This window comes from Aythya marila, assembly GCF_965140915.1.
Source record: "Aythya marila genome assembly, chromosome: Z".
In the NCBI taxonomy this organism is placed as follows: domain Eukaryota; kingdom Metazoa; phylum Chordata; class Aves; order Anseriformes; family Anatidae; genus Aythya; species Aythya marila.
The window spans coordinates 3053111-3076446 of NC_139080.1; the positions used below are offsets into that span (position 1 = coordinate 3053111).

General features: G+C 39.5%; 1 protein-coding gene across 1 annotated transcript; it reads right to left on the minus strand.

The window, feature by feature from the left end:
• Positions 1–73: 73 nt before the first annotated feature.
• KATNAL2 (katanin catalytic subunit A1 like 2) lies at positions 74–23336 on the minus strand. The gene is made up of 14 exons (XM_082782598.1): positions 23050–23336; positions 20917–20959; positions 20382–20505; positions 19522–19623; positions 18933–19031; positions 18088–18165; positions 15476–15574; positions 14905–14968; positions 13927–14045; positions 11549–11640; positions 9547–9657; positions 3143–3305; positions 1971–2073; positions 74–1680 (listed from the first exon to the last, which is right to left on the minus strand). Exons 1-14 carry the CDS (start codon positions 23120–23122, stop codon positions 1541–1543), a joined length of 1410 nt encoding a protein of 469 aa, XP_082638724.1. The 5' UTR covers positions 23123–23336; the 3' UTR covers positions 74–1540.

Consider the following 23336-nt stretch of genomic DNA (forward strand, 5'->3'; position numbering starts at 1 on the left):
GTCTGCAGTCTCAGTTGGTGGGTGGTTACTTACCTTTAGATTTATTCTCTGTCAGAGACAGAACGCGGGGCCTGGGGGAGCTCTGCAGTAAAGTGGGAGAATACACTCCCCCCAGGAACAAAAGCCATCTTTAGATATTGTTTGTGTTGCATGCTGTATAATGAAGTCAAAGCTACTGCTGGACACCCTTTACGCACACCCACATCACCCAGGAAGAAAGCAGCACTGAGAGGCTAATGTCTCTGCCAAATGTACCATTGGTAAAAAAAGAAACCCCCCAAGAAAACACAAATACATGATAACTGGAGGCCTTATCTTAGGTGCCATTATAAATTGTAACCTGCTGTTGTGAATAAATTCACACATCTAATGTTCTGCCAGCAATTCTGAATCTGTGTTTGTTGCCTGGAGTACATACAGGAGGTTTTTGGCCTGTAGTCAGAGTCAGGTTAGGGAAGTGAGGAATCTCTAAGTAAAATCCTGTGAGGTAATTTCCCACAAAGACTTCTGACAGTGTGAGACAATGCAATGCTACAACAACAGGAGACTGTCACTTCTCCAGAGGTCCAGGAGCATGCTGGAGAGCATCGTGGCACTTAGGAAAGCAGTGACACGGAAAACCATGCAAGAGGAAAGGTAAGAGGGGGACAGCGATGAGACCTGAAAGCCTGGAAAAATGACTTAGGTTTTCCAATAAAAAGCTTGACAGGCAGCTGACTGGATACCTGGCCATGATTATCAGCAGAAAAGTCTCCAACTGGGGTAATACCGCAGCACTGCACAGACTCACTTTTTTTATATGACTCACCTCACATTTTATGACTGGCTGCAAACCAGTGGGTTACCAGCAATCCAGTTTCTAGACAGATTACCCTAGATGATGCTGTTTTTCCACAATGACTCCAATTTCTTCTGATCCCTTGCACTTTCCACCTTGGAAATGTCCCAGACCAGCTGGGAAGTAATACATTTGGCACATCAAGATGATCTTTAAGGTCCCTTCCAACCCAAACCAGATGAAAACAGCAAAGTTTACCAGGCACTATTAAACTGAATTTCATTGAAAACAATTGCTTTTGCTTCATTAAAAAGGCATGCTAGCCTTGGTAGAGCTGTGCTGGTTGTGATGCTTTAGTGAGTCTCAGAAAGGGAGAATTACACAAACCATCTAATTGTTGTTAGCAAGCTTTCTGCTCCAGCTCTTGTACTCCAAACCTGTAAACAACTACCATGAAAAAAAATAAAAATCAATCAAGCTTTAAGTCTTTATGTATAAAGTTAAGGCTAGAGTTTTAATTACATAGCAACTGACATTCTGCCATTACATTAATTCTGTAAAGAATATTTTTGAACAGTCATTGAAAATGGCTAATAAAAACAACCCTCCCTCCCCCACTGCATTTTCAAAGATTTCTACCTGACATTTCTCACGGCATTCTCTCCCCAAAACAACAGCACTTCCTTCTCCATCACCATTCAGTCCTTTGGAGATGACACAAATGCCATTTGGGATAGCAAAAGTCTTTCAGGATTTTTCTCTTCAAACTGACTCAAACTCTCTCTGCCAAGCTGTGTATTTCTGACTCAGCTTCTTTGCTGATGGCTTGGTATGGGCAATCACATCCAGGAAATCTGCTGTTGTGATTGTGTCCAGTCGGATCACAGGTAAGTTACTGTTACCTAGAGAAAACAGATCAAGTATCATTATTACTACCAAAAGACATTCTTTTAAGTCTAACATAACACTTACTATATAAAAACAGAAGAATGAACCTAGTGAGATAAAGATACTGACATAAAAAAGGGCTAATTTTCAGAAACATTAGCTTTGGTAAATGTTTTAGAAATGGAGACTGAAACTTCTTTAAGCAGATAATAGAGCTCCACCTGCTGGGGTTAACGCAATTTCTAGAGTTAGAGCAGTAGATCAGCATTTCCCAGATCAGATTCTCTAATCAGAGCTGTGGTACCTTGCTGATGGTTTTCAAGAGCATCAAAGATTTTCCTCACTGGTCTCATGGCTGCTTCCTTGCACACGAGTTTAATGTCTGAACCAGAGTACCCCTCGGTTTCCTGTGACAGAACCAGAATGATAAATTGCAGCTTACAGCCTTACAAATCAGACAACAACGGCATTTACCAGCATATATATTTTATTTGTATTTTTATAAAGTATATGTAAATTCTATTGCTGTCAGAAATGTATCACAGAATATAGAATGAGGATATTCAGAGGTGGAGGGGACCCACAGGGGTCCTTGAGTCTGACTCCTGGCACACATCATATATGTATAGATAGGCACATATGTATGTGTGTACGTATATATACACCCTCCTACACACCCCTTCCCCACCCCAGCATTACTGTTTGTCTAGCTTTGAATGCCCACAGTACTTTTCAGGTGCAAGGGAAATACCAAGCATTTTCTTTCTAAGTGACAGTTTTCTGTAGGTCAACTAAAACTCACCTTTCTGTATCTGTTTCCGGCTTTCCTGTTAATAAAATAACTACGTTTCCTCGTTTATAAAACAAAAGCTGAGCGGAATTGTCTCTGAACAGAAGTAAAAAGAGACAACTGGGCAAGCTGTAGATATTTCCAAAGAATTCAGGATGTGACAAGGGGCTAAATAAAGCAAGCCTGATTTCCTAGTGAATCTCACCCTTGTCTGAAAGTTGTTTTCTCCTGCTGCAGTGGAGCTGTGACAAACCTTCCCTACCCAATTAATTGTTCATTACCCCAGTGATTTGGAAGTGCTCCCAGCCCGGTGAGAAGAGTGAGAGAACATACTATTGCTGTAAGTCTCCCTGTATTTAAGGCTGAAAAATTGGCCCAACAGAGAGGATCAGAAAACATGATTTTGCAGCAGAGCTGTGGAACTGTCGTGGTTCCACAGAATTTTGCAGGCATGTACCTGCAAGACACCCAGCCCTGCCTCTCACTAATTTCTGGCTGGCCTCGGGCAGACCTGAGGTCTTTCCCCTAGCTCTGTCTGTTGCAACTGCTGCATATAGAGGTGCTGACCCTACCCTCTGCCCTGGACCTGTTCCCCCATGACACAGTTCTATCGCTGTTGATAGTACGTCACTCTTGCTTACATTTCCCACTCTGGAAATCCCCAAGCTGCTGCAGCGCTGTCTCACCTGGCCCAGCAAGCTGTAGTCCAGGTCTGTTCTCAGCTCCACTCCTCCGCTGTTGCTCAGAGGGGGCAACCAGTGCTGGATCATCGCCCGCCGCGCCTCCTTACTTGGAAGGTCGACCAAAATCCGCTTCTCCAGCCGCCGCAGCATGGCAGAATCCAACTCCCTGCAAGCAAAGCAGAAGAGGAATCATTTCAGTGCATCTCTTTGCAGAGATATTTTTCACAGGAAGCTCCTCACAGCAGGGACTGACAATTTTCAACCCCACCTGTAGCTGTGCCAACCTAGTTTTGAAAAAATAGATTAGTTACCAAGTGCATTCCTGTCACTGTGTTAGCAATACGCTGACTTGGTGACAACAAGGCTTAACATTAACTTGTAAGTTGTAACTTGTAACTTGAAGCTGCAGCTATGGTGTGTGCAGCATATCCTGTCAGTAATAACCTCTTCGTTTCAACCTTTGCTGTTAAGGAGACACAGCAAATTGTCTGTCTGGGGTAATATGTCAGGACTAATTAATTGCTGCTTTGTAAGGGATGCTTAAAATATAGACAGAAACAGACTTTCAATCTGGGATGCAAGGACCATGTTTATGGCAGAACGGGAGCTTGATCTGAGGCTGCTGCTGCAATGCAAATTGTGTATCATACAGCCCCCAAGGACAGTAACCTTGTAAAAAGGAGCATGTGAAAGGTGAACAGGCTGGATCGATGTGCCAATGAGCCAAAACCTCTGTTGATATCAGCTCTGATAAGGTGTTTGGCAAAAGCAATACCAAAAAACAAAAACAAACCACCACAAAATACAAAAGACTGAGAATACTCCTCATTTTTACTTGTTTGTGATGCACAAACGAAGCCTGAAAGAAAAAAAAAGATTTTTTTTCCGCTCCTTTCTCAAAGCATTTTGTGACCGCCTAGATGAAGCCTTTCTAGACAGACCACAGATCCTGTCAGTTTGCAGGAGTCCTGGTATGCCTGGCATGCCAGCTCTGCAGATGCACATCCAAGTGGGTTATTTAATCTAGCATTCTCCCAAGTGCTCCTCAGTTGTCTGCATCTAACAGTGACATAGCTGAACACAAATTCCTACTCTGGTTCATCTCTTGTTACTCATATAATGGGAAAAATCTACAGGTATCCCAATCATCCATACAATTTTCAAGAAGAAATAGCAGCTACAAAGTATTTACTCATAAGTCTCCAGTACCTTCCAAGAGCTGCTCTGAGCTATTATCCTTCCAAATGCAGTACCAATCTTTCTCTAGTGGCCCCATTCAGACACTGAATTGTTATTTCAGTTTAAAATTTAGTTCCCCATGCCTGCCAAGAAACTCTCATCAAGGAGCAACTCTCTGCAATGTGTCTTGTGCTAAAAAAAAAAAAAAAAAAGGAGCCCTAAGCACCATTTCCACCCCTGTCAGCTGAGCCGAAAGAGCCAGCTGCTGGAGAACTGCGCCTGCAGTGTAGGTACACTTAAACCTGCCTCTACCTTTGATGATTCCTTGGCTGAAATCCTTTCGCCAGCAAAGTCAACATACAAGCAGTACTTCTGGTATAAAACCCCTCTTGAATTTACAGGCAACTGACTGCCAGCTCAGGACAGACCTGGAGCACACCAACAAAGCTTATTTCTGCCACCTTTGGTGACTTGTCCTTATTTTTAATAGTATCTTCTACTGGCACACAACATAAAAAAAGGAAAAACAGCCACCCAGGTAGGTGCTGTCACTCAGCTCAGTGGGATCAGAAGTGCCTCTGTCCCCAAAAAGGACCTCTCAGTTTTGGAGAGCTGAGTCAATGGCTCAGGGTGATTGATAGGATCGTCCATGCCAACAGGAATTCACTCAGATCCTTCCCAGTACTCCTAATCAAGGACTCTGATCTGAATACCAGAGCTTTGCTAATCAATGGCTGTTGGTGTATTGATACCATTACTGAGGTTTCAGGCTGCTTAAGAGGCTTGCTGAGCAGCCCTGGGGTTTGCCCTATGCTGTGCAATGCCCAGTGCAGCACAGCCACACAGGCTGCAGAATGGGCACAGGACCATCTTGGTCCCCTCTCCCCTTCCAGATGTTTATTTCAGCAGCTTCTCAGAATAGCTCTGCTAGGCTAGAATTTAATTACTCTGCAGCTGACCGTCCCCTTGGCTGCTATTTACCCACATTGCCTTCCTCCACGTGCACAAACAGAGCCAAATTTCTCAGGGTTTCAGAGGAGCCCATGCAGGTACTCTAACTGCTCTTGCAGAAGGGCAACCACAGCCACAGTGCCTGCAAACACCCCATGAATCCACCAGATGTGGACATTTTCCACCACTCCAGAGCACTGTTGGGCTGCCCCTTGACATCGCAGCTTCACGAGCTCCCTAGCCACCCACAGAGGAAACAACCTTGCCCTCAGTGGATATTAACACAGCAAAAACACAGCCCCCGAGAGGCGCTGGGCCCCCAGGCAGTATTTCCAGCTGTTCCTCCTACTGCTGTGTTTTAGTTCTGCAGAGATGTAAGCGGTGAAATAGAGGTCTAAGAAGTGCTCATAACTCAAGGAACTGCTCTGCAAATGAGCCCACTGGTACATACAAGTTGCTCTGCTTACCCAGAAAGGTTACGGTGACCCTGCTTGTTGGCTTAGAGAGGAAAATAAAGACGTAATGTTTCAGTTATCTTAAAAGTGTTTATGTGCTAAATTGTTCTGTTAGTGATCAAATGCAAGGTTAAGTGACAACAATAACCAGAACAGAACAATAAGCACTGCGCCAACCAAAATATTATGGGCTCTTATTTCAGAGAAATGTGTTAAGAAATGCTCACAGAAAGAATCCCTACAGGACCTACAGAAGAGGGTGACTTTGGGGATCTCTCCCAGGCTGACATCACAAGGCATCATGCCTCATCATCACTGCCACATTTCATGGAGGTAAATGAGGCAAACAACTATTTTTGTTCCCATAAGGAGGAATATTAATAAAAGCATTAGGCAGAAATTCAGAGACCTCAATACCTCCAGAGGTGAAGCCAGAAACAGCAACAAGAGCTCACTGATAATTAATCCCTGCCTACTGGGATCATCGCTGAGGTGCAGAAGAGGGAAAGGCACCAAGAGCAGCAAGCTTCTCATCATCACACCTCCTGTCCTCCCATGCAGAGCCACCACAGGCTGAGGGCTTATTCTAACTCCCTGTCTTCTCCTGGGGCTTCCCCACACTGCCCTCAGCTCTCCTTCCTCACTGTCCTCCATCATACACACTGGGCACGCACTGCTGGGAGTGAAGGGAAGGGCTGGCTGTGGGGTAACCCCGATGTGATTTTGGGTTTGCAGCCCAACTCCCCTGACCCCACCTTGACTGTGTGCTGAGGGATCTAGCACGATCCAGCTCTGGTGGAAGGGAAGAGTCTAACAGCTGCCACCAGAGCTTCACCCACCCTGAGGGTGGGGAAAAACCAAGCAGCACTGCAATGGAAGTTAAACACACCAATACCCTAGGAAACATTCACTACGTGGTTAAGGACCACTTTATTTCTTCATTAACAAGGCCTTTATTCTGTGTAATTATGTTGAATCATTGCAACAAGGAACTTGTCAATAAGAAGTGCCTGGCTGATGAGCAGGGGGAAGCAAGGCTGGGCAGCAAGCACTGCCTGAAGAGGAAGATCAATAGCTGCAGTGCAGCTTAGGACAGCATAAAGAGCTTTGTTTAGGCTTCTTTTCATTCATCTAAAAGCAGCTTGGTACTTTTTTTTTTTTTTTTTTTTCCATGATCAATAAATATCCAAGTTAAACAAATCTCTTGAAATCCAGCTTAATACCAAATGTTTGCAAAAACACAGAGCTGTACTGTGCGACTGCAAGGTCTGGATTGTAAAAAGATGTATTTTGAAACTTTTGTTACAAAATAGCCCTACGCAGCTCAAGTCTGGGGTCTCACAGTAAGACTGTTGGTAGCCAAGCACACAAAAATAATCCAAAAACACACAGGTGAGATCTTTAAACCCCACCAACCTCTCTGGAAGCAAACACTCCCAAACTCCTCAAGGCTGTCAGCCTCAAGGATGATATAAAATGCTCCTGGATTTCACCAGATTTTCATCTTCCTAAAGTACCTTTCTGAGTGTATATCCATCTGCTTTTTAAAGCATCAGCATTTTAAAGCATCTCCACTCTAGGCACAGTTCTGCCAGGCATTCAGAGGTTGAATTAACTTTGGAGAGGGAAAAAATCCCACCTGTCCACAAGCAATGCTGAAAAAGTCTGAAAAAGAAAACCTAAGCTCACAGGTATCAAACTTTCAGCAGTGGGAGCTGGCTTCTCACAACAGCCCAGCTCTCACCCTTGTACCAACACAGATTGCCATCTTTCTGTGGGAGCAGTTTCTCCAAAATAGATATCTTGTCATTTTGGGTCTACCTGAGAAAAGCTGTGTCATTTTCTTGATGTTTCAAGGGAGCAATTTTGCAGACATTAGCACTTCAGAATTGCAAAATGATCCAAACCCAAATGTGTAAAACATTCAAAACTCAAGCCTGTAACTTCTGCTCAGCTTTCCAGAAAGAGTTTCAGTTGCATAAGACAGATGCTTGGCAACAAGACACACACAGGAATCTTTTTCTGCAGAGGCGTACAGAGAGATCAGCCCCATGCTTGCATTAACACATCTCCAAGATCCCCAGATCCAGCACCTTCAGGCCAGTTGGGCTCTTTGGACTCTTCCTCTGAGGGTTTCAATACCCAGTTACACCAGAATACTGGTATTCAACACCCGGTTTTTCTTTTCAAATCAATGGATCCTGTAAAGACTTCTGATTCTCTTTAATACTGCCATGTTGCAGCATCACTTGTAAGGCTACTCAGAAGTTAATTTAAGCAAGAGACCACTGAAAGGTGCAGTGCATTGCTCAGAGTTTCTCCTTCTAGAAGGGTAACACACATTTGTAATGTATTACTAATGAACCACAAAGAGATGAATGGGTTATTAATGTATTAATACCCTTTCAATCTTAACCGTTCACACACACAGTAGCTATTTTTTTCCAGCATTTTCTGATACAACTGTAATATAATTAAGTCCTAGTCTGCTCAGTTCTTTTCCTTGGGTGTCACAAGCAAGAAGCATGTTTGTACATTACACAAAATAAAATTTACACTGAGACTTTTTAAAAAGTGCTCAAAAGCAAGCAACTGTGGATACACACACTGAGTCATTTGAACATGGACACTTCCTATGGTCAACAACAGCCTTGTGATCACAGCCCAGTGCCCTCAGCCACTTTTGGATGGCTCTGTTCTGTGGTTGTCACGCTTCAAGAACAAGAAGGAGCAATGACAAAAGAAGCCTTCATATTCCTATCATCTCTTTCACAGATGTCTGCCTCTGTGACTGTCCCCCACCAAGCATAATTTCCACAGTTTACTTCACTACAGTTCCCCTCTCTGCTTTCAACGTACCAATTTCTCTGTAGAAAAAAATGCCCTTCCACTGCAGATTTCATGGATCTGTAGCCCAGGGACACGGGGAAGTTCAGGGCCAGCAGAAATCCACAGGCTAGTTCCAGACCTCTGAAAGCTAACCTAACTTCAAAAACAAGCTCATCATCAATTTGTTTCAACTCCCTGTACAGGTGTTGGCTCCTACTCTGAAAAAAGGTTAATGAGCTACAAATCAGACTGTTAAAAGCAGCTGTGCTTGTACAGCAGCCATTATTTTCCCCATGTACCATTTACAACCATTTGAGAAGGTTTGTATGAAAGCAAGAGAAATACACTACATTCAGATAAGCGATCCAGCCAGATCAACATTCTGGCTGCCAGTAGCCGTGGGAGAAGCTATCTAAGGAGAGTAGAGAGCTGGCCATTTTCTGCTGCCTGTTGTCATCTTCTCATCCTCTCCTCTCTGTCTTGTTCTCAGTACCTGTTCTGCCCATTTTGAGAGCCAACATGATGAAATATTCCAGTTCTAATTTCCAACCATTTATTCTTCTTTTCCAAATTATGTTAAAAGAAATAACAAATTTTGTCCCTTAACTTTTAAAAGTCACATTTGATACCAATAAAATCCAACTTTCCTATTTATGGAGTATCCTTCTAAGCACTAGATGTTTTAAGCACCTTACAGCTCCAGGCTGAAACCCTTCTTAGCTTAAACATAGTAAATAACTTGCCTCTAAAGTCAAATACTCCATTTTAAATATTAGCAGCTGGTAGCACCAGCATATGTTGACTTTATTATGGATTATTCTCATGTGGCACAAATAGCAAGAATTGTAGAGTTTAAAAGTAAAAGCTCCAAATTAATCTTTAAATGCTTTAACCAAATATCAAGGCTTTTTCTGCAAAAGTCTAAATAAAATCTTTATCTGTGCTTAGAAGCTCATGCAAATGTATTCAAAATGTACTCTCTGGATCTCTTACCATGGCAGATTGGAAGCTGCTAAAACAAATACAAGATCATCAGATCGGGCCAAGCCATCCATCTGCACCAGTAATTCTGTTTTCATCCGTCGACTTCCTTCATGTTCACCACTACCAAGATTCAGAGAAACATTATTTGCTCAGTGCATTAAAGTAATCATCTTTATTTATACAGTGTCATTCACAGCAACTGAGCCCTTGTCACCATTTTGCCCCAATTCAAAGCACGATTAAGCTCCATTAGCTAACATCTAAGCATTAAAATCAAGCTTTCTAATGATTACTTAAATGGACTCTCTTCAGTGCATTAAAGGGAGGAGAGTTCACCATTACTGAATCCAAAGAAAGTATTTAATTTTTTTTCTTTATATTAATCTCCAAATAAAACTGATGTTTACTGGAAAACAGCTAAGGCTTTGATTGATTGACCTGTGTAGGAGAATTTTTATAACAAAACAGTTGTGATTAAACAACTAACACACCTACCTATTCAGGGCAACTACTGGAATTTTTCTGTGAGTGAATTTTAAGTGGCCACAAGTAGACACACATACTGCTTAATTCAACAGTTTGCAAAATGTTGTATCAAAAGTAAACAGAAAAGTTTGCAGTACTGAAACAAATTGAAAAATAAGGGCAGAGACCACACACAAAGGAGCCTTCTTCAAGGAGAGAAGGGGAACTTAAGCAAAGTGCTAAGAATACTGGCCCTGCTCCAGGTAACCAATTTTGAAGGAAACCAGTTTGAACTCTTGGTCCCAGATGTGGAGTTCTTGGTAACCCCTGGACCAAATCCAGAGAAAACATCAGGGCCTTAGATGGTAAGAATTATAATTCAGGTTTAATGGTTTATTTCTGCAAAGGCATACACACATCGGCGTGATGTCAATATTTAATAAGGATATGTAAAAATAACTATGTAGTCTCAGATAAAAACCCTTACTGAAATACATAATCCAGTGATGTTAATGAGAGCTTTTAAAAAAGTATGAAGGCAAGACTTGGCCCATAATTTATAGCTATCAACTGACAATTACTACAAGTTGTGTATTTATGATATGGCATATTCTATTTATGCATCTTTGTAAGTATATAATTTATAGTATATTACGTACATATAGCAACACTGTAATGGGCTCCTAATGGGTATAATGATATTTTTGTATTTCTCCTGCTTCTCCTCCGAGTTCAACACTTTCAGCTTTTTTAAAATAAAACTGTCTACTCCATGGATGACGATAATAACAACCTCCATTCCTCCAACTCTAAGTCCTGACAATAATATCAAAATTTGTCCCATTAATGAAAATACCATTCCACTGTGTACACTGCATCTTACCCTGCTCTGCCTCAGCCTGTCCAAAGTGTCACAAAACCAGCTGCTTTTCATTTGCTTCTAACAAGCCGCCTGTTATGTCCCACAGCTGTCTTTACTTCCACTTCAAATACCTTATTTGAAAATACAACAGCACTGGTTATGTATTCGTGCTCTTCCCTCCTGCTTACAGTCTTCCTGGACCTGTTATTTCCATAGTCATATGCTAAACTTCTCAGAACCTGCCTTTCACACTACTCTACTGATCTCATCTACTGTGAATGAAACAATGACCACATCTCTCTTTTAAAATCCCCACAGCATATGCAACGTTTTCACAGAACAGTATTTTCGGAGCTGATAGGCATTCTGAAAGTAATACACTACAAGTCTGTTAAAGCTGACAACATAACAGAAGAAAAATAACTTAATAGTAAGTCATGAAAATTACTGTTATCACTCAAAATAACTATACTGTCAATAAAAAAATCTAAAAGACAAGTCTTTCAGGGGCCCATTCATGCTCCTATTAAAGTTTACAGAGTAGACTCATGCCTTACTTGAGCTAAAATTTGTTTCTAGAAGGTGTATTGTATGATTAAAATTTGGTCAGCACTACTAAAAAGATGCATTGCAAAGGGGGACATATATTCTCCTAACACCATAGGAAGTGATCTCATCATTTACCCAGAAACAGTGCCTCTTTGACTCATAACTGACTCCAGCTCATCCAAGAAAATTGTGGAAGGAGCATGGTACCGGGCAAGCTCAAATAGCACCTGTTTAAAGAGAAGAATAAAAGTGACAGAAAAGATTAACAAGAAAACTAACAGGAAAAGGCATTAACAGCCACTTGCACTGGAGATAAATAATGGTACCCATACTCCAAACTTCTAGGGCAAAAAGGAGTATGTTCTAGGGCAAAAGATCTGGGTAGGCTGAGAGTCCCTGAATCCTCTCAAATTCTGAAAGGTTTGTAAAGGAGATATAAAGAACACAGGCATGTAATCCTGTTTTTATATGTAAATCTTTGTCTAAATCCTATCAGAGTACCCTGAGAATAATGGGATAGAAGAAAATGATCCATCAGAGGATTCTGGGAAGTCCTAAATTTTTAGCAGAGATTAAACATCCTGTCTTCTATTGGTGCTCCATTTGTAGTTTTTTAAATAAGGATTTGAGGAAAATAATAAATCAACTGCACCATAATGAAAAAAAAGAATGGATTGCTTCTCTTGATAAGAATTAAGAAGTTCTTTTATTTTTCCTGGAGAAAACAACAGCTTGAACAATCAGGGCTAGATTACAAAATGGACTATTAAGCTGACACAAAACCTGGGCCTGCCATTTTGAAAAAAAAAAAAAAAAAAAAAAAGTTTTTAACTATTTTTCTGTAAAGAGGGAGAGACTTATATTAACAATAAGAATATATAGTCATTTCTTCTTCAGTGAAGCATTCTTGCAATGTTTAAATAAGTATCACTAACAATATATATATAAATCCAGCATTTTTTAATCTGAACATTTAAAAACAAAACTTAAAAGATAAATATTATTTTTTGCACTTTGGATCACGAGCAGTGTATGATCAGCATTGTGACTCATACTGTTTAAACATGCAAAAGCTCGCAATTAAGTCAAACACTGGATCATATAATAATTTTGCCATGTGAGTAACTTTTCCAAGATGGTTGCTGAAACAAAAATTGGATGCTATGGTATCAGTTTTGTTTGTGTATCTTCTTCCACTGCTGTTGTGCTAACCGTTTGCAACCTATAATTTTATTATGAACCTAAACTATAAAATCACATCAATACAGCTGAGAAATGATGAAAACAGACTGAGCTGATATTCCTCTGCATTAGTGCAAAACTGACATATACTTCACACAACTTCAGAAGACCATGCACCAGCCTCGTGTTATTTTAGGATATAAATTCATATGTTACTTTTCTTAGAGCTGTCCTGATCCACAATCTAATTTTATTTCTGTATTCTGCCAAAGACTCAACTCAGGGTGAAATTCCACAGATTCAATATAATTAGAAGTGCTGTAGCATGTTCACAAAAACCTTTTTGATAGTGTTGTGTCAGAAACCAAATCCCTTCTCCTGACAGGATGGAAACTTTTAGGGAGATACTGACACAGATGTCAAGAGGATCACACACGAGGTGAATGTCAGAAGAAAAACATGCCATTTTACAGGAAAAAAGGACACAAGAAGAATAATTATGTTGTAGATATTGCCTAAATTTCAAGGGAGATTTTGAAGCATTAACAATACTTATAATGGCAGTAAGCAAGTGCAATCTGTCTTGACTACTCATTTTCAAGAGCTCTATATCTATCTGAAGAGGACCCTAAGAGGTGTGTGTAAAGGAAGACTAAAAATTTGTGGATTTTTTACACCAAAATCGTTGACATTACAGAAAGAGTTATGTACCTCAGGGTACAGAAGCCACACCTAAATTTCTGAACTTTTCTATATCACAACTGAACCATGCATGCTAGTTGCCAGTCTATATGTGAAAATGCCCATTTGTGAAAATACCCATTTGCCATTAAAATTCCTTCATTAAAGCAACATTATCTCTGTGTTTGACTGTGACAACAGTGTGCTTTGCCAATTCTGTGCCTTGCAAGATGAGAGCAGTAGGGTATTTGGTAACCTAGATAGCAGGTATATTTTGTAGGGAGCCTATGAGCCAGCCAACTCTCACACAAAGGCTGTAAAGCACTCTGAAGGGGTCACTAAACAAACACTAGTTTAGTTAGGAATACAGCTTGCTTGTTGCTTATTTAATGACTCAAAAGTCTTTGCTGGTGTTGGGATACATACTTCATATTAAATTACATAACTAAAATTCCACAGCAAGAATCCATTTTAAGACTTCAGCAGAAGCGATGTTATTCCCATTTTAAGAAGTAGATACAGAGACATATTTTGTCCAAGACAGGAAAGATGATAAGTATCAGAGGAATACTCGTTTTCCAGTTCTGTTTTAAACTCCATTTCTTTAAGTGGGAACCTGATTTCTGTGTAACGAATAAGATAATTCTTACCCGCACAAGTTTTTCTGAATCACCCCTCCATTTGCTGACAATGGTGGATGCTGATATGTTGAAAAAGGTTGTTTTGCATTCTGTGGCAACAGCCTTAGCAAGCAATGTTTTCCCAGTACCTACAAACAAGTGTTGACAAAATTCACTCTCTAAAGAAATACAATGCAAATGTTTGAATAATTCCCCTCATCTCACTATTAGTCAGACAAAGTACTAAAGTAGGAAAAGTCCTTCTAGGATTGCCTGGAGAAATTCAGGTATTACAGCACTGCAAATGTGTTCTCCATATTCTTTCTATGCCAAGTGCATCTAAGCATTCACTAGAACAAATGGAGTTTACTGGAATGACAACTTTTGCAATTAACTCACACAGTACTTGTGGCCTCTGTCCCCTCCCAGCCACACTCATGTGGTGGCAGTGCTTCCTCTCTTGTGTCAAAGCGGAGTAGAAGGAGCAGTGGGGCTGTGCTGAGTGGAAAACACCCAGCTAGCACAGAAGAGGGCAAAGCTTCCACCCCATTTCCAAAATGATTGCCAAATACAGAAAAGAGAAGGCAAGGACATTTTCTTCAAGAAGGTGAAGAATGCAGGTTTATTTGTATTTTGCAAGATCAGGTAAAGTCAAACTCGATTAATATCATCCAAGCTGAGTAGCAACATCAATTCTTATTTCTCCTAATGAGTAGTGTAAGTACTGTGTTTGTTGGTGTGTTTTTTTTTGAAGATTCAAGTGTAGAAATAATCAAGGGTTGTAAGAAAGGCAAATGGAGAGGTTTGAGTGAAAGAGGCAATCATCCACATTATCTTCTTTCCTTTCAAATTACAGAACATGTTCTTAATTATTAATTATTATGTGATACATTAACACTTTTGATCTAATTAGCATTAATGATTTATGGACAGTATAAAAACAGAAGTAGTGACATAGGATAAACAATAGTATATCCTATGTGGATAGGCTATAAAAACACTCCATACCTGGTGGTCCATAAAGCAATAAACCCTTCCAAGGAGACAGAATGCCTGTAAACAGTTGTGGGTACTGTGGAAACCAAAAAGTAATTCAGGGATTATAAATATAACAACATGGAAGGAATTCTAACCCTTACCCCCACTGCTCCTAACACATGTCAGAAATGGAAGAAATTGGAAGATGGGAAAAAAGAACAAAGCAATATATGATATCTATGAGTACTGAGAATAATACTGTATTAACTGTATTTGAAATTGTTTTAAATGAATTCTTCAAATGCAATTGGCTTTCTGTTCTCTTCTGTAAGTCATTTTACATTCAATTAGTAAACGCCAAATCCAGTACATTTTACATTGCCAAGGGTGCAAAATAATAGAACCCCAAACTTAAAAAATTTTCATTTTGACTTTCTCCTATGGGAGAATGGGTATTACACTTCTAAATGAAACAGGAACAATTCAAACAGAAACTGCCTACAAAAGCACAAATAGTGAGAAAACTTGACCACCACTGTAATTACAAGGAAGACGTTAATGAGCTCAACGATAGTTTTCTCTAATCTATTTAGTATCTTACCCTTATAGGATAAACAACTGCTTCCTTGACTAGCCTTTTAGCTGCATCCAGTCCAATAATATCATCCCACTTCACATTTGGATTATGGAGGTAGATGTCCTGCAACATATATCAATCACATCCTGTTAGCAAAACTTAACTTCTCCACTAGAATAACCACCTTTGGCAAAGTAAAAGCACCGACTCAGTTATAAAACAATTGTGCTATTAAGTGATAAAAACTTATAATTTCACCTTGTGTACTAGTCAGATCACAAGAGGAAAGCACACACAGCAATCTTTTCCACAGAAGTGCTACAATATGCCTTGCTTCCTCTGAAACTCCTAGTTTCCCTAAGAGCACATACACTGCCAAATGAGGTGCAGTTGAAGGAACATAGGTTTATAGAAAGACCTAGAGAAAAAGAGACTCAGGAGAGACCTTATCTCTCTCTACAGCTACCTCAAAGGAGGTTGTAGCAGGGTGGGGATCAATCTCTTCACCCAAGCAGCAAGATAAGAGGAAATGGCCTCAAGTTGCACCAGGGTAGGTTTAGGTTGGATATTAGGAAACATTTTTTCACCAAAAGGGTTGTAAGGCATTGGAAAAGGCTGCCCAGGGAAGTGGTTGAGTCACCATCCCTGGAGGTACTCTAAAGACACACAGATGTGGTGCTTAGGGGCATGGTTTACTGGGAGACTTGGCATTGCTAGGTTAAGGTTGGACTTGATGATCTTAGAAGTTTTTCCCAATGTACATGATTCTATCTATATGCTGAGCAGATGTGTCTCTCAGATCTGTTTTCTGCTAGTTGGTTTTAGTAACTACCCAACATATGAAGAACTACTGTAATGTGAAGATGTGAAGATTACATGTTTTTTGAAATGTTTGTTCTATAGCAATAAGTTGCATAGTTTAAAATCAGATGCTATGTGAAAATACTTTTGTTTCTTTTAAACTTGCTGCTCAGTAACTTCACGGTTGCACTTATCACTGTTATAAATAATACTGAAAAATTGCTCCCTCTGTACTCCACACGCAAGAAAAGGTGCAAGAAGCTTTGTACCAGGAGGAAAATTCCCCCCTAAGCATCTATCAAAATACAGTCGGTAATTAGTCCATGCCCTGAAGCACTCACTAATTTAATTTCATTTAATTCATCAAACTACCCAACTCTTCTATGAATCTTTCCATTTCCTTTAGTAATATTTTGTGGCTTTGTGTTCCAGAGACTAATTGCTCTGTAGAAAAATATCATATCCTCAGTACAAATACTTGGGATAAATTCTGCTCTCTGATAAAAACAGGCAGTCTCCAGAGACTAAAGAAAAATTATGTGCTTATATCCAAGGGGAAAATTTGATTTAATACAATTAGAAAAATTATTTATATAGAGTAGATTACACTTTCCCTTTCTATTAACAGCAAATTAAGATGAATCAGATTTATGATACTAAGTAGAGGCTTCCATAACTGTTTCCAAATTAAATTAGATTGTGTTGTGAAATAGATACCACATGCTATTTATTTTTATTGATTTACACGGTGTTGATTACTATAGCAACTAGGAACATACCAACACAATTTAAAAACATATCATAACGAAGGCCAAAGTAACCCTATTTCTTGTTGCTAAAACAGCAACAAACTACCAAATCCTGTGATACTGTGAAGCCTTTTGGACAAGTACCTAGTGGGGTTTGGGAGACAATGCAAGCAAAGCATTTGTCTGCTTTGTTGCTAGACCAGTTGATCCACAGTAGCCCAAGGCCTGTTTGCTGGACCACACTTCAACCCATGACTGAAATAAAAAGGTGCTGACAACATTGGGATTCCCTCCAGGTGTCAAACTGCCCATACCAGAAGAATCCCCAGGATACAGACTCTCCAAGGCTACAGAATATTACTGATGCTTCCCATGCAGCTGCTGGGAAGAAGGAAGGGCACTGTCAGCAGTCTACAATAACAGCACATCCCAGGTAAGCCAAGCAAGAAAATGATTAAATGATGAAATAAAAATGATGAAATGAAAAAATGATGAAGAGTGTGGATTATGCAGGCAGTGCAAAGCAAGGCACAGGACTAGTATGTAAAAAAATGTGAGAATATCAGCATCTGATAATCTTTGTACATGATATCTAGTAGATACACTCAGAATCAGGATATTGCTGTAGTACTGGCAGATCATCCACACTGAATACAGCCCAATGCGTTGAAGGGAAATGGCACCTGCAGAGTTGAATAAAGGTTTTTCCACCATTCATAGAAAGGTAATACATTATACAATAGATAGTACTAGATCATATATTTAAATCAGTGTTGCATTGTACATTTTCTGTACCAATAAGAACAAAGGTAAAAGCTAGGACAGTCCCATAGTTACAATATGATTACATGTTACATGTAAATCCCTATTAGAAAGATCTTAATTACTTCCTTCTATTTTGTATAAGAAAAAAAAACATTGTTTCACATATAAAGAATGATTTTCAAATAGTCACATATTAAAAAAAAATGGTTTGCACCTTAGACAACAAGCACTGTAAGCATTAACAAAAAGAAACAAACAGCATTCTCAAATGACAAAGATAACCAAGATCTCTATATAAATGAAACAGAAATCCGATCTTACTTTGCTTACAACTGTTGCAAGTTCTCTCATCTCACCAGTCATGCCAATAAAAGCACTAAGGGGTTTTAATAATCGTTCCTTAAAAAGACAAACATAAGTTCTTGTCAGACTTCAATTATTATAAATAGAAGAACGGTAAAATAATTTTTAAAAAGCTCATACATCATATCAACTTTCAAAGTTGTAAAATATGCATAAAGATTTTGAAGCAAGCCACATTTGTTGTAACTCATTATTTCATCTGACAGAATCTAATCCAGAATTAACATTGAAATGAGCAGCTCTCTTACTGCATACGTAGTCCTAAACATGCCCTACACGTATTAAGAGGAATTAAAAATATAAATGTGTGTCATCACGTAGCCGCATAGTCTGTTTTGAAAGTTTTTTCAAATGTAGCAATTACCAGGCAAAGTTGTCTGTGCTGTCCTAGGAGTTATAGCTCATATCAAGGAGTGATTACTTTACTGAAAGTTTCTATTCTAGCCATCTAAACTGTGTTCCTGTCTCAGCTGAGGTGAATGCTAAATAGCATACTGAATTCAAATGAATGAGAATTTCACCTCCAAAAGTACGGTGGGTTTCTGCAAATTTGTTTGTGAATCATACAGCACAATGTGTATTTGTTCCCTTCTTTTGTGTTCAAAGAGTAGACAACTGTCAACAAATTAGACCATTATCAACTACAACCGTCCACTCAACAAAGAAACATACCACTCAAAAATCTAACCCCTTTTTTAGGGCTTCAGAAACAAGACAGTATTATTACAGTATTTTATTTTGTTCCTGGTGATATAAATCTGAAGATCACGCACACTGGATGAAATACAAAGAGAAACACTTACCGATGGATCTGGATCCCTATTAAGACTGTTCAAGGCTATTCCATTTGACGATAGTTTGATAGCATCTTGGACCATCCCATGGAAGTCAATAATTTGGTCCTTAAGAAGATAATGGTGTGATAGGCTTTTACCAAGATGGTAACTCTACTATTAAAAATGCACTGGGCCAAAATTTTGCTTAACATTACAGCAATTAGCTTCCTTGTTGCACATACAGACATAAATATGGCAAAAAGCTGACCACAAAATCTGTTGTAGCGATCAGTCAGTGTAACAATTTAACTGCAGAACCTCTTATCAAAGTACTCATTAATTTCAAATTTATCTTCAATTTAGGTATTATTGCTGGGTTTTACAAACAGAAATGTTTCTTCTCGTCTAACTTTGAAATACTATTTAACATAAACTAAGCCTCCAGTGCAAAAATTTACTGCCCCAATCATAAAATTGATCCTTCATCTAATTATACAGCAAAACTGTATATAAAAATATACAGAAAAAGCTCACATTGGATACTTTTGAAAAGCTTTTATGTGCTTTTCCTATATGCACATTTCTGACATAAATCACATATTAGGTTTCTACCAACCCTTCTTGGGTGAGGACCTTCTCCTGCTCCTCCAGATTTGTTGATTGCTGAGATGCTTAAGCCAAAGTCAGATTGCTCTGAAGTAACTGCACTGTCATTATTCTAAAGAAAAATGAATTTTAAACAGATGTGTTGCCAGGTACATGAGTTGCAGATAGCACCCTGTTGTAGGTATCATCCCCCCACTCTCCCCTGCTCCCATACTTCATACACGCCTAGATAAATTGTATTAGTACATGGTAGTTGCAACAGTAATGTGGACAAGGACTTACATCAGACCTTATATATATAAAAATTTAAACAAGAGGCTGTCTCTCACCCAGTTCCTCAAAAGCTGTAGCAGACAGTACTTGCCCACCAACCTGCTGTTCCTGCTTTCTCCTATGTAAGGGATGGTAATAAAGTAGTTTTTTGCAGCCATCTTACTAAAACAAGACTCACAAATCTAAAAATTACAGAGCCACAAGACTCCCACAATCTCAAACACCTTATGTACTGTGAAGATGCTTAAAACTGACACAAGACTTTCTGCTTGGTTGGTTTGTTTTGTTTTCTGATGCTAAAGGATGAATCCTTAAATCTACAGATGTCAATGGAAAGATTCCTGCTTATTTCAGTATAGGTTAGATTATATGACTTCTTTTCCTCTAATTTTGGCTTGTGACTTGCTCCCCACCTGATAGCTAGAGAGCATCTTCTCCCAAACTCTTGCATCTATAATGCTTAAATTATATAAACAGTAAAAACCCATAAGTTGTGCAAACACAAATTGTGTAACATCCTCTCATTGACTATAGCTGCTCAAAATAAAATCACATTGATTTCAACTGTAATGCTGCCAAGATAAAACACATTTGAACCTGTTTGGGGCTCTCTTTGGTGGATGATTTAAGTTCTGTTGTCCCCCCAGGAGAAGTTTTTGATGATGGTCGTTGCACTGTCTGATGTTTCGTCCTTGGAAGATTCTGAGAAGAGCTTGCTGCCCTAGAATGCAAGTTATATCTTCAAAGGCTTTCATAACTTTTTTTTTTCTTCTTCAAAATACCAAAGATTAAAAGGCACAGTTTTCAAACAAAGCAATCTGAGGCTAACTTTGCTCCCACTGAAGTTGAGCCATCAGTTTCAATGACACAAACGTTCAATGCTCACAGCTTTCAAACACTCCAACCCCACCTTATGCCACACTGCAGAAACTTTGCAGATTGTCTGTAAGTCCAGTTGGAAATTAAACCTTTATTTTTCTCTAAAAGATAAAGAAAAATCCATCACACAGTATCAGGGGATTCTAGGCTAGTTTAGTATCCCTACAGTATCACAACATTATTATAACTAGGCTGCATATTACTCTTAGAGGAAACTTTTCTGCCCAGAAAAAGACCCATGCATTTCGCTTACCTCCTATTTTTTCCTGCAGTTCTCAGCTGCTGTTTGTTTTCTGCTGCAGCAAAATTAATATTAAAGTGGAAAATAATTAAGGATTATTATTTTAAAAAGGACAACTTGCTTTCCTTCCCCCCCTCAGAAATATTTCTGAGCATATTTTAATGATCTTGGAAATACAAAAATGTAAACAAGAACAGCATGATTCTAAGCACTACAAGCTTGCAAAAATATTTCAAAAACAAACAGATTGAAGAGAGCAGTTTGGATCCAGGCTTGTTAAATTTTTAGGCCCATTCGATTTTTTACTTATTTCATCATATTTTTAAAACAAAACTCTGCACTGGTCCAACCTTACCTTAAGTGCAGCGTGGTTTTGGACTCCACATCAGGAGAAGGACATAAAAATGCTAGCAAGTGTCCAAAGGAGAGCTAAAAAGATGTTGAAGGTCTGGAGGGGAAAACGTATGAGGAGCAGCTGAGGCCCCTTGGTTTGCTCAGCCCAGAGCAGGGCAGGCTGAGTGGAGGCCTCATGGCGGCCTGCAGCTCCCTCACAAGGGGAGCAGAAGGGCAGGCGCTGAGCTCTGCTCTCTGGGGACAGCGCCAGGACCCGAGGGAACGGCATGGAGCTGGGACAGGGGAGGGTCAGGCTGGGGGTTAGGGAAAGGGTCTGCACCCAGAGGGTGCTTGGGACAGGCTCCCCAGGGCAGTGGGCACAGCCCCAAGCCCGACAGAGTTCAACAAGCTTTTGGACACCACTCTCAGACATGGGGTTTGGCTTTTGGGTTGGTTTTAATGCAGGTGACAAATGACCAAGCAGCGGCTTCTCAATGAGATGTGCAGGAGGGAGGCTGCTTCTGCTTCAGGGACTCAGGCAGATGCATCTCTGACAGCCTGGTGGCAATTCTGGGCTTGTGTAATAGAAGCTACCACATGTCTGGGTAGCTTTACTGACCAAAAGTGGGTACTGAGGGCTTGTAAAATGTCTAAGAGATTTATTGGCTTTGGGGAATAGTTCACTTGGGTCTATGTTCATGGATCCTAGCCTTGGCTACCACTCAGTTTGACTAACTTTGATGTAATAAATGTTTTGTAATACAGTTTCCTTCTTGATTCATAACAAATCCCTTTGGTTTTGTCCTGAAGGGCTGCTCCTCTTTGTATTAACACCAGTCAATAAGTTCTAGCTGTAAATCTCTCCCTCATGCAGATAGTTTGCTTCCAGCTAGTACTGATCTTCTGTATCACCCTTAATGTCACGATGACTACTAGCTTTACTGCCTTTCAAAATCATTTCACCTATCCAGGTAATTTTATTATGGTTGTATAATGTTCCATTTACCTGGGATTTCAAAGTTGCTCGCTGTCATATGCAACGATGAAAACTGCTTGAAGATGTTCCCAGACCATCACCCCTCCCCTGATGATTACATTTTTCTTACAAGAAATATAGGAGGAGATGCTGGTGTTTTCTGCACCCTCCCAAGCTCTTCGTAACTGACTCTTATGCAGTTGTTCTTACGACTTCTGTAAGTTACATTTTGTACTCAAGCACAAAATTATTCAGGATCTCACAGTCATAACAGAATGCTCATGTTCTGCTCTGCCTTATTCTGCGTCATTCATTTATATCTTAGACTCTTAAGTCCTTTGGAGAAAATATATTAAAGGTAATGTGCCAAATGTGTAGGTTTATAAAAATACAGAAAATAAATGGTAAATGAGATTAGTGGTAACAGACTTTAAAGAACTAGCTCGGATGAGCTAAGATGTAATATCTCATTTAAGTGGTTTATTTTACTTCAAAGGTTAAATACAGAATAGAATGGACTTACTATTTTCTCTCAATTAGAAGAAAGAGAGAGTATATCCATGTCGTTTTGCAGTTCCATGGCATTTTCCAATATTGAACTTGTTTTAAAAGACTGAAAAATACATTCATCTTGTCCCTCTACATAAAGAGGGAATGGGAGAGCAGAAAGGATGAAAGCCCCATCTCTTAATTCTTATGTCCTAGGAATATAGATCTATAAGGGAGTTCAAACATTGAAAATGGACATACATGCAAAGTGTTGGGAGTACATCAGGCAAATATAGTTTTCAGGCTTAGAAAAAACAGAAGCTTTCTTTAGGAAAACAGCCACGTACCAGTGTCCAGGACCTTCTTGGTAATTTTAGGATATTTTTGAAATTTTACAAAGTAATAGCTTTCATATTCCATCAAAATTGTCTCAAGATCAATGTTGTCACAAACTTCAAAGCCACGTAAGCCTAATGTTGTCTCTTGTTCCAAAGCATTTGCAGCATCGATATACCTGGTAATTTCAAAAAAATGAAAGAAGAAAAACCTGAGAGTTATTACTTTAGTGTGATTTTTGAGAAAAAAAAAAAAAAAGCAAGCAATGGCATTAGTAAGTACATAGTAGTTTTAAGTT